The sequence below is a fragment of the Netta rufina genome (assembly GCF_964035555.1).
Source record: "Netta rufina genome assembly, chromosome: 2".
Classification (NCBI taxonomy): Eukaryota; Metazoa; Chordata; class Aves; order Anseriformes; family Anatidae; genus Netta; species Netta rufina.
In genome coordinates this window covers 132,254,724-132,267,514 of record NC_140124.1, presented here as the reverse complement: position 1 = coordinate 132,267,514, position 12,791 = coordinate 132,254,724, and the positions used below count along the sequence as shown (strand labels likewise).

At 34.3% G+C, this 12,791-nt stretch overlaps 1 protein-coding gene across 1 annotated transcript in view; it reads left to right on the top strand.

Annotated features, from left to right (window-relative positions):
- MMP16 (matrix metallopeptidase 16) overlaps positions 1-10,886 on the top strand; it is a gene marked incomplete at both ends in the record, with an annotated part of 181,791 nt that extends 170,905 nt beyond the window's left edge. The window contains 3 exons of the mRNA XM_084281518.1: positions 2,449-2,599; positions 7,096-7,211; positions 10,552-10,886. Of these exons, the coding sequence (XP_084137644.1) occupies positions 2,449-2,599; positions 7,096-7,211; positions 10,552-10,886 (602 nt within the window). The remainder of the gene's footprint in view (positions 1-2,448; positions 2,600-7,095; positions 7,212-10,551) is intronic.
- Positions 10,887-12,791: the final 1,905 nt, after the last annotated feature.

The window sequence follows — 12,791 nt, the reverse complement described above, 5'->3', positions numbered from 1 at the left end:
CAAATGTCTCTGTATGTGTTTCTTCTTAGAACCCTTTCTTCCTTCAACTGACAGGGGGAAAAGATGGATCTGTTGAGCAAACTGTAGTCTCAGTATTTGGAAGTGGGTGGCAAGCAGCTGTGAAGAAGCTGATAAAAAATTTATTCTGGAAACCCAGCATGGGAGGGACTGAAACTATATCCCTTCTCCTAATTAAAACTGTGATAAAATGAAAGCATGCTTTATATCACTCCAGTACAAACAGGGATATAAAGCAAACCTCCCGTTATGCAAATATTTAATACCACTGAGGGATAGCTAAAATTTAAAAACAACTGCAAACCAGTGTTCTGGATTTTCCCTCTTCTTAACTCTGGCATACACCTGATCCTATGTCTTTGGAGTGATACTACATTTCCTTATAAAATAATTATGCAGCATAGCGCCTTAACCTCCTAAGTCTGTGTAACAGCCTGCCTAGCCTTACAGGTAAATATAATAACTAATATAAACAGCCATGATTTTATCTTTTAAGATCTCTTTCTAAAAGTGTCTGAGGAAAACATATTTTATCGTAGAATCATAGAATGGTTTGGGTTGGAAAGAACCTTAAAGATCATTTAGTTGCAAACCCTCTGCCACAGGCAGGGACACCTTCCACTAGAACAGGCTGCTCAAAGCCCCATACAACCTGTTTTTGTTGTTGTTTTGTTTTTTTTGTTTCATTTTTTTTCCCTTAAATTTTAAACATCATCATAAATAACACTGGACAGACTAAGGTGAAATATCCAATAGGGCTATATAAACATATACAATAGGCCAATCCAGTATTTGTGTACCTTCCCTAGACTTCTCTGTAATGTAACTCAGAAAGGTCTACATCACATCAGGCAACCCTCTCCTTCAGTGTTGTTATTACAATTAGCAGCACTTTTTAGAAACACAGATGAAGGTAGTCCCTTAAAGAGAAAATAAGCATGTTTCCTACATGATGGAGGCTATAGTCTAGCTTACAAAGAATGTCCCTGTGGCCTAGATAACATAAAGCAAAAAGAAGACAGGCTCTAAAGCAAGTTCTTCAGATAAATACTAAAACATAGATTATGCTCCATTTTCCCTATTTCTAGGGGGCATAGGAGGATCTTTATTACCTTTTTTCAGCCTGAGATGTCTGTGTTTGAAAGAGAAATTTTTACTGAAAATACACAGGTAAGATGTGTATTTTGAGGATTAATTAGAAGAAAGTAAAAACATACAAATGAAAAGATGGTTGCAGAAATAGGTCAGCAGGCACGGTATGTTTAAAAGACAGGGAAGAGCCTAGAAGATAGCAGAATTATTGGGGATAGCACTAGTCTAAAGGCTTATAATATGAGGTAATGAATTTGGTGACATGAGTTCATTGAGGAAGAAGAGCTTGGATAGGAAGCTAGAGCAAACTGAAGGTGGGAAAATGAAGTGTTAAGAATCTCAAGAGAGCACAGGGAGCATCCTCTCCAAAAGCAGGTACAGGTACTAGAAAAAACTGTGGCAAATTCTACTTTTGTAGACACGCTCACTGCTAGACAGACAATATATTCAGCAAGTAACTGAAACAATAAGGATTCAACCACTGAGCATTGCTGTCCAGGAGGCACTACGCCTAAACTGATATTTAAAACAGATTAGGTAACCTTGTGTAGATATTTGCATACCAGCTAGCATCACACAACTACCTTGTGTTATCATCATACACTAAATCAATTGTGTGGTTTTCAATGATCCACTACGCAAAACCAAAGGTTAAATGATATTGCCACTGGTACTAAAGGCAACCACTCATTAATTTCAGGAGCACAGCATTTTCACCTGAGGGACTTCAGAACCTTAGTTTGCAGTCTGTAGGTCACACTAAGGATATGAATATGAATGTATAATATGAAAAAATATTTTAAAATCTACCTGTACATTATGCGTAAGTAATTTAACTTTTTCAGGAGAAAAAGAACACAGACATAAAAGTATTCAGTTTATATGAGGATAAGAGTTTCTATTTTTCATTTATTTATGTTTTCTTATCTCATTTTGTCTTAAAATTAACTATTTTTTTCCCCGTGCAACATTATATACTATTGTATTGTACTGCTGTAAATTTATTACATTACCGTTCACAGAGACCCTTAAAGATGACTTAATTTTCACTCTGGGTTTGATCTCAGAATAGATGGTATTAGAATATGTGGTCCTATTTATGGTCCTTTTGGATAATAGATGTTTTATAAATACAAGGTATCTGTAATATATTTTATTTTCAAAGGTATTTTATTTTGGCATTATCTGCAGTGATATAATATTTTTCATTTCAAAGTTTGTAGCACAATTACTGTACCCTATGGGAGTCTTATTTCTTTAGAATGTATTCATTTCAATACTGAGAGTTCTGAAGACTAACACCTATATATGTATGTCTTTATATATGGTTTTGTACAGGTAACAAGTTCTGGGTTTTCAAGGACACTACTCTCCAGCCAGGGTATCCTCATGACTTAATAACACTTGGAAGTGGAATTCCTTCCCATGGTATTGATTCAGCAATTTGGTGGGAAGATGTTGGGAAAACCTACTTCTTCAAAGGAGATAGGTTGGTATATGAATTCTTCAAGGAAACAATTTTGTGGATCTCAACTAAGCACATTAATCTTTTCTGTTATTTCTCTAAAGAAGTTGTGCCACTTCAACAACTCAGTGGTTTTTGTGGATGTTATTAATTCCTCCTGCAGAGGGCCATACTTCTTTCATATTTCTTATAATCTATATTATCATTATGTTAGCATACTGATACGAAGTGGAAATCATAACTTTTCCAGTGGAAAGTTATGATTTAGAAGTCAACAGGCATGTCACAGTTGTGACAAATTTAAATTTAAATATTCCAAGTAATGTAATTAGCTTGCACTCTCACTTTATTTGGGTAGTTTCCTGGTGTTTAGTCTTATGTCCACTATTACCTCCTTTTTATCCTCATTTCTAAACTCTAGCACATAAACAGGCAATGATTCATTTGAAAGTTTTTAAGGTCAGTGAAAATGGCTTTGTTGCTACTATTTAAAAATGAGATAAGAAAGGAAAATGACAGCTAACACAGGAAGCTAGAGAACAATTTAAGCAGTTCCCTAGGAATTATTTTTAAATTAAGGCTATGGTTTCTTTCAGAAGGGACACTTATTTTTATTATTAAAAAAAGAACAAAAGAAAAATGGTAAATTCTGAGTTCTCCTCCAGTCCTGAAACTGACTTCCACTTGTCACTTATTGTCTCCATGTCTTCATTTCCATATCTGCAAAAATAAAGAAAGAATATTTGTCAACTTTATAGAAATGTTAGGAAAACCCATTGGTTTTTGAAGCTCTGCAAGTTATCTGAATGATGGATAAGTTCAACTTGTTACTATATTTGTTTATTAATATATTCTGGGTGCTCAAGACACCAATAATAATAAACAAATAATAAACCAATAGAAAACTTATTCTTTCCTAATTATTTAAATGTTTATATTAGTATTGTTAAAAGTATGATTGCTGCTGTTATTACTGTATGGTACTTAGGATTATGAGACATTAATAATGTTCTTGGATGTCTTAAGAAATTAATTTAATGCACATCACAGAATATTTTTAGTTTACTAGTTTAGTAGATAACACTGTATTTATCATCTTTTAACAGTACAATAATATTGCTTTACAGACTGCCACAACCAACTGTATTGTTAAAGGTTTTGTTTGTTTTTAAAGAAAAATAGTTCTTCAACATCTGGTAAAGAAGGTAGAAACTAAGTCAAAATTTAGTGGTGTTTGAAAATTAGCGAAGAAAGACACCTGTATAATTTGCTTCCTCTTGTTCAGAAGATTGATTATTATATTTTTATTTTTCATGTAAGTTCATTTTCAGATAACAATTTCCCACCTCCACACACCTGGGAAAGTATGTACAGTAGGAATCTGACATGACCTTCACTTAGTCTTTATTCAGCAGTGTCCTTTTATATTTCCATGCACAGTTACTTATAGTTAATAGTTTCCTAAATAATAATAATAATAATGATTGGAAATAATATTTTAACATAAAAAAAAACCTTCAGTAAAAAAAAAAAATCTGTTGACAAAGTTTAAACTTAGAGCTAACTAGCAGAATGAGACTCAGCATGATATAAATGCATTGCAGTATGTAAGAAGATCGAAGAACATGGACCTTGCAGAGATAATTGAGCTATTATGGGATATTGACCACCAGTGGGAATAAGCCCATATACCACTAAGCTTCTCAATGTGTATTTTTTATATCACAATTTCTTTATTTTATGTAAAGTTAGAGTTGAATTCTGCTGGTTTTAGTAGTACGTATATATATACTATAGGGCTGTATTTAATCCTGAGTAAGGTATGAATGTAGCTGCTTAGTGGCAGGACATAGTAATTAAAGGAAATCAAAACATTACACTAGCGTCAAAATAACAATGTTCCTGCTTATGTAACTCAAGGACATGTACAATTGTTTTGATGATAATCTTCAGTAAAGGAGCTTCAGGGCAGAATCTAGACAGAGTTAAATTTGCCAGAACAACGGTATAAACAAAAAGCAGTTGGAGCAATAGAATAACAAGCATAAAATATTACCTATAAGATTAAAAATATAAATATATTTAGAAGTTCAAATAGTAAATTATATTATAATATTTGTATGTCTAAACTAATTCATGAAATGATCATTATTATTACTTGAAGTGATCCATTTACACAGAAAAGATAACTCTTCAAAGTAATTCTATGAAAGCAAAAGAGGGGACAAAAGACTGCAGAAAGACATTTTACCCACTCTTATTCCTCTCCTTAGAACTGAATAGTGTAGGACAAGACGATAACATGCTTGCTGCACTTCTTGACACTTGGCCTTGTTTATGACCCTCTTTGGTGTGTTTTTTGCACTTTTTAGTTTAAATGAATCTTTTTTTTTTCATTGATAAAGTTTAGTTATCTGGTAGTTTACAATATGGTTAAGTACACAGTATTAACTAGAGGAAAGAACGCATTTTAGCAAATATTTTTCTATATTTATTTTTACAAAATCACAAAGTGCATTTTCATTTATTTTCTCCCTTTTATTCTATCAGTCTTTGAGATATAGTAGCACAGTTTATATAGTTGGTAAAGCTCAAACCATTCAAGTCGTCACTGGGGAGTCTGCTTATGAACATTTTGCATGCCAAGGAAAGACAGAACTAGGCTTTTCCTTACCCTGTGGACATGCTTATTGTTCCAGCACTGACTGAAGAGATAGTATCATGATCGGTCTTTTCCTAATAGGATTTCTCATCAATGCTGAAAAGACAATGCTTTCAGGGCTTTCAAGTGTGTACTGACTGTGTCCTCAAAGATGTTTTTTAATGGCAACATATATGTTTGAAAGTCCTATAGGACTGCCTGTTTCCATCATGTAGAAAAACATAGAGGTTATATATGTAAATGGAGCTCGCAAGAAGAGCTCCAGGTTGGAAGAGAAGAAATGAAAATGAATGGAATTAAGCAAGCAAGAAAGGGGGTTTTGGGAAAGAGGGATAGAGGAAAACGTAAGATAATTCATAAGAGATGAAGATAAAAATGATAAAATGATAAAAAGATAAAAATAGAAAATAGAAGATTAAACTCAGTGAAGAGTGAGAACACAGAAATGAGAACAAACAAATGTGGAAACAGAAGATGCAAGCTAAGGCTGAAGAAATGCAGAGTCAGGACATGAGTTATAACTATCTGCATTAGTATTGATTTCAGATCTTTGTTTGCTATTTCTACATGTTGTTTCATTCTCCATGTAAATTCTAAAAGATGTTCCATTTCAAAATAAACAACATTGTTTTCTGGCTGGTTACTGGTGCATGTGCTACTATATTAAGAAATCAGCTTATAAAAATGATTTATGCATTTGAAATAAAAAAATAAATGCAAATAGTTTTTAGTGTAATTTACCAAATCTGCCACCTTTTAATTTCACTAGAATTTTAAAGCCAGGGAAATGCCACACAGGGCAAGGTACATAAGAGTTTAGTCTATTCTGTTTTTCAGAAAGATCAAGAGATGAATTGATTAGTTTCTAAGAACCTTCACAAGGAAAAAATATTGTCCACTTAAGGACTCTTTAATCTACCAGGATATATCATAACAACCATTTCTAAAAGCTGAAGTCAAATGGTTCAAATTATAAAAAAGGTCAAGAATTTAGCAGGACTATATTATTAATTCAGGTGATATGGAGAGTTTTATAGCCTTTATAGGTGATTTTTCACAAGAATAAAGCTGAATTTGGTAAACTCCCAAAAAACTATACTCTAACTTAGTGTATTTTAAATTAGCGGAGCCAAACAAAATATGTACTAACTTACCCAAATATTATAGCAATATACACAGAGAAACTAAGGATACTCTATGATAACACTTAGATGCATATAGCAGTTTAATCATCTGCATAAGACCAAGGGAAGTATCAACGTTATTTCTAAGTGTAAATAAAATCAAGATTGTAAATATTTATCTGAAGTTCAGGTTGCCTAGAATTTGCATATTGAGGCTTTTTAACTAGAGAAAGACTGGTTGACAATGATGCAGAAGTGCTTTTGAAATTTTCTGTTGAATCGTAACTATGTAATAAAATGACCAGCTACAGTAATGTATATTCATAGGGAGTCAAGTTAAGCAGTTAAGCATGCTGGCATCTTTGTGATTAAAATGTTAGTTAAAACATTTGTGTACCTTTTTTTTCATATGCTGCTTCTCTTTGTTTCACTGTGTTCTAGACATCAGAATTGCTCTGATTAAAAGTGGGACACAAGTTGATTTAGTTGTCAAAGTGCAAAAATCTTTTATCTTTCTTTTTTCAGCGTACATGAAACAGTTAATCTAGTTTGCAAATAGATTTTATTTCTTTGTTATTTGGTAGTATCTTCAAAGAAAAGAACTCAGGTGTTTTGTGACTATTGAATACAGCAAATGTCAGAAGGAAAAAACTATGTAGTTTCTTGCCTGTTATGTTATATTTTTTTCTTTGTTTTCTTTCTTTCTTTCTTTAAAAAAAAAAAAAAAAAAACAGGTACTGGAGGTACAGTGAAGAAATGAGATCCATGGACCCTGGTTATCCCAAACCAATCACAATTTGGAAAGGTATCCCAGAATCTCCTCAGGGAGCCTTTGTCCACAAAGAAAATGGTATGCAAACACATCTCTGTTTTAATAATTTACTAGTTTACCCTTTATGTAAGATAAAGTAGCAGAGCAGTGATTGACTATTTGTATTAAGTAGTGGAGGAATTTATGAAGAGAGGAAATATTTCCTGCTATAGAACTTGATTTTGTGAAAAAGGCTTTGTTTGCTTGCATGTATCACTTAACACAATGAAGGGAAAAGATCTTTCAAATTTAGCATAATAAACATTAATTTTCATTCTTTTTGTTTGTTTATTCTGTCTTAAATCATTTAATTATTTCTGTTTTCTGCAGAATTAAAGAATGTCTTAAAATGAGTTTTCTAACCACAGTATATCTCCATTTTGCTACTGTCAAGGCATTGGCTGTTTATACAGTTTAGAAGGTAGTACCTTTATTCTGAACAACTAGAACAGGGAAAACAGATTTTTATCTGAATAGAAATCTTAATCTGATATATCCTTAGAAATCTATGTTATCAAAGATGTCATAAACCCATGATACAGAAATGCAAATCATGGGGATGTTAGTATAAGGTGCTATTACCTGGACCAAGATGGATCATCACATACAGGAATCTAGAATTTCGGTTTGCCACAGTTCCAAATGAATGAGAGCAGCCAAAATCTCGTCTACTTTATGAGAATTCAGTGCTACTCAGGGCTACTGGCAGGCTGTCCTCAGTTGCACAGAGTGTAGATACCTTTGATGGGAATAAAAATATGCATCTGTCCTCATTTGTCATTGTTGGAAGAAAGTTGTATGGCATTTATGATTTATTTATTAGTAAATTTTGAGTTTCTTGTGCTCACCTCACAGACAGCACATATATGTATTGCCATATTATTTTAATTTCCTTTTAATAATTAGGCAAAAAGATTTCTTTCCATGTATAGATCATTTCCATCTAGTATTTCAATCTCCAACTTAAGTAATTTACTATAGTTTTTTGGTTTTATTTGTTTGTTTGTTTGTTTGTTTGTTTGTTTTCCCAAAATATATCTAATTGCTTCCTTGCTTCATCTCTGTTACACCCAGAAGTAGAAAACATCTTTGGATTCCAGCATTTTGGCTAGACTAGGTTTTTTTATGTTGTTTTTCTTTGGTTTATTTTATTTTTACTGGGAAGTAGATCAGGCATGATGATATTCTGCGTATATTACACTCAATAACTAACTGTTGTTTGTAAATACACATATATGTTTGGAAATGGGCACAAAAATTATGTATGCACGCACAAGCACAATTGATATAACCTCTGCTTTCTTCCCTTAATTACTTTTTAAGCATATTTCTAAAGATTTACATCCAAAAGGAATTTAGTACATATATATGTTTATATATAGTGAGGCACTGGAACAGGTTGGCAAACACAAGTTGTGGATGCCCCATCCCTGGAGGTGTTCAAGGCCAGGACAGATGGGGCCTTGGCCAACCTGATCTAGTGCCAACCTGATCTAGTGAATGGTATCCCTGCCTGTGGCGGGGGGGGGGGGGGGCGGGGGTTGGAGTTAGATGATATTTAAGGTTCTTTCCAACCCGAGCTATTCTATGATTCTATGATAGCTGTATGTATGCATGTATTTTTTTTTTTTCTTATTTTGATTGCACTTCTTATAAAATGGTTTTTCTATTGAGCTCAGGTACATGTGTCTATCATTATGAATGCAAATTATCTTAGTGTAACACTCAGATGAGTGGTTTTCAAAGTACTACAGGGGCAGAACACTTATTACTAAGGCAGAAAAGACTCTTCATAATGTCAGACCCACTTCTCTTTTCTTCCCCAATAGCTTTGATAGTCTGTCTAGCAGTCTTTGAATGAGGAGGGTGGTAAAACATGACATTATATTGTGAAGAAGGTGAAGGGAAAAGGACATTCTTGGGCTTCTCAGGAAGCCTAAAAGGACCCTAGGGCAGAAAAAAAGGCAGAAAATGGTATCATAAATTTCCCATTAAACCACTAAGACATTTTTCATGAAATAATGAAAGCAGGCATGTCCTGAGAAACAGTTCAGATCTCCACTGCTGCTTATATGGAAATACCAAGAAACAAAAACAGATACCAATATGAAGTAACACAGCTTATCTGGAAAGAATTTGAGTGCATTTTGTCTGGATCTGTTTTCCTTTCTTTGGGTAGAAGAGCTGACATACAAGCTTATCTTCATAGTTCTGTTGATGACCATTTGAAAGCATATCTTCTAATTAAACCAAATAATTTTTAATTTATTTTGGCTTTCCCTTGTATTTTTATTGTGCAAACCATGCAAATAAACACCTACAGTAAGTCTGATAATAGACAAAAGGATTTCCTTAGCAATTAATACTAACTAATGTCAGTATTTTGGGTTATAGGTACCTGATATATACAAGTTTGTAGTTTATATATATAGGTAAGAATACAGATATAGAGATGTCATATCTCTATATAGTCTCTCTATATATATTAGAATATTTTTATAGATAATACATCAAATTGCTTCAGATGAAGTACTTAACTGGGAGAAAAAAAAGAATTTGGAAAAAATCCATCAGTTTGTATTCAGCCTATAAACAGTGGGAGGAAATTCACCCTTTGTGAAAGTTTGCTGTATTTGTTTGTTTGTTTGTTTTTCCAGATTAATACCATTTTTCATCTGGGATAATAGAGTAACAGATTTTTGTCAGGGAGTCTCTCTCTCTCTCTCTTTTTTTTTTTTTTTTTTTTTTTTTTTTTTCTTTTTTTCCCATGGAGGCATGTTTGATTGCATCTAAATGATCAAATACCAGCACCCTACAGAAAATTTAAATGTGTACACCTGTTTTTTTGTTTGTTTGTTTGTTTTGTTTTTTGGCAAAGCTGCTTTTATTTCACACAGTTTCCTTCTTCTGAAGTACAGTGGTAGGCTATGTGACACTGAAGAGACAGAGCTCTTATTTCTGGCTAGCCAGCATAGTAACTTATTTCAGTAGACTTTTCATCTTGAAGAGCTCGAGATGCTTCCAAGTGCATGCATAGAGCTGGCCCCGAGGATTACAGCTCCAGTTGGGCTTTCAATGTATAAACAAATCACCTGGACCCTGGTCTGTCAAAAATAATATATTTTTTTTGGAATTCCTTTATTGTTTGTGGTAATGCAGGAAATAAAACCTTTCTATTCTGTAAAAAATAAGGGAAAACAGATTTTCTAGAGACAGGAAAGAAATGAAACTTTTGAAAGGCCAATCAGTAGGGTATATTCCTCATATTTTTTATCTTTCTAATTGTAAAATAATTTGATACGAGTAGTTTCAGTCATTGGGTGTAGATGGCATGCTTGATCTGATATGACTGTGAATAATTGTGATTTTTCTTCCTCAGGCTTCACATATTTCTACAAAGGAAAAGAGTACTGGAAATTCAATAACCAGATGCTCAGAGTGGAACCTGGCTATCCCAGATCAATCCTTAAGGATTTTATGGGTTGTGATGGACCAACAGACCGAGACAAAGACCGACACAGCCCTCAAGATGACGTTGACATTGTCATCAAATTGGACAACACAGCCAGCACTGTGAAAGCCATAGCCATTGTCATTCCTTGCATCCTGGCCTTGTGCCTCCTTGTCTTGGTTTACACTGTGTTCCAGTTCAAAAGGAAAGGAACACCCCGCCACATACTGTACTGCAAACGCTCTATGCAAGAGTGGGTGTGATGTAGGGTTTTGGTTTGTTTTTTTTTTTCTTTCCCTCCCAGGAGTTTGTGGTAACTTGAGATTCGACACAAGAGCTGTTATGCAGTTTCCTAGCTAGGAGCAGGCATCTGTCAGTCTGAAACAAAGCTGATCTTTAAAACCCAGGGGGTTGCCTGTCCTGCGCATGAGTGGCGATTTGCTCAGCTGGGAAGCTTCCATGATACAAAGTATCTGCTGTTTCTTCAGTCCTTTGTCTTTCTTTGTCATTCAATTTAGGCCTTTCCTCTGCACGCCAAATGCCCGATAAACTATCAGGATTAACTAATGAAGAGGAAAAATAAAAAATCTCAAATGTTTCTACATTTTTCCCTTAAGGCCTGTTCCCCTTTGAAAAAAATTTTGCTGAAAGTCAATTTTTTTAGAAAAACACAACAACCTGCAATGGAACTTTCAGGAAAGTGAGAAGACCCAAAACAGCTTTGTCTCCAAAGAGGATTGCTTTCTGTCTGCTATGGATAAAGTCCTACTCCTACTTCCAGTTTGTCAGGTGGGAGACCCGGATGACACGCAGGACTTCAGACTGTTTGGACAGCCATTTTCCAACAAACAAGGGGCCAAAATATCTGCAATATAGTAACAGCCTTAATAATACATTCATTTTGTGTTTTATACAGCTGCTCTGGGCTATGTCCTCAATGTTTTAAACTCATTTATATTCATTACCATATTCAAGCAGAATCTTTTTATTGGTTTGTTTGATTTTGGGTTCGTTTTCCTGCATAATCTTTCCCAAGCTGTACCAAGCCAACTGCCCCAGGCCTTTCACAGGTCTGTCAGGAGCACTCATTCCAAAGCATGGTGAAAAGCAGTGTGTCTCTGAAGTGGATTTCAATGAACTTAAAGCAACAGTCATGGTGTAGAGAACTTGACACTGGTATTACTTTGGTGTAACCCTTTGAGAACTATTGCATCAGTTTTCAGAGTCTGGTGGATGTTAATCTTGGTTGCCATTAAATTACAGGATTGTGTTTTGGAAATACAGATTTTAAAAGAACAACAGGTTTGTTTTTGTTTTGTTTTGTATTTAAAACGGATTTCCTGTGACTGCAAGTGAGTGTTTTTAACTACTTGCATTATCGATACAAAAGCATTTATAACATAAAGAGAAAACAAACTATATTTACCAGCTACTTTCTGGTTAAATGAACCAAACCTATTTTAATATCTTCTACCACTTACCAAGGATTTTTCTGAACTGGCTACAGTTTTATAGCTTAGCCTTTTATCTTAAGCAGCTTGAACTTCTATTTTAAACTATGTTGCATGATAATTCAATTTGCCTCTTCAGAGGTAGAGTTACAGTTTCAAAGGAAAATGATGACTCTGATATTGCATGAATATCCTCTGGTGTGTTACCCCCTTGCATGTTCACTATAGTTCTCAAAGGGTTAGTCAAATCTCTGGCCTTTAGCTGAACATGATATCACCGACAGAGCCAAGGGACCACCAAAGCATTTTGTCATTACGTGTAATTTGTGCTAACAGCAGTATTGTCATTTTCATGTGACCTGCAGAGCAGGTTTGTATCAATATTTTTTTCCTAGAGAAAAGTCAGCAACTGACAGACCTCTTTATTGATTTTAGGAGCTGCTTCTTGCAGTGATAGGCTTTACAGTCACTGGGCTGTGAACTTATTAAAGATGGTCAGAATGATGCACCCCAAATGTCAGACACCTGGTTTTTTATGAAAGCCAGGATTTGAGGGGAGTAGCTTTTGCAACAATGAACAGCTTGCCTTGAACTTGATTATTGACCTGTTGACTGTCATTACCAAGTTAAACATTGTCTTCTGTGAACAGCTTCACTGTCTGAATTTCCTTAAAGTGTACTGTCCTATGTCTTTGCTCTTTGACCTTTAACTTGCAA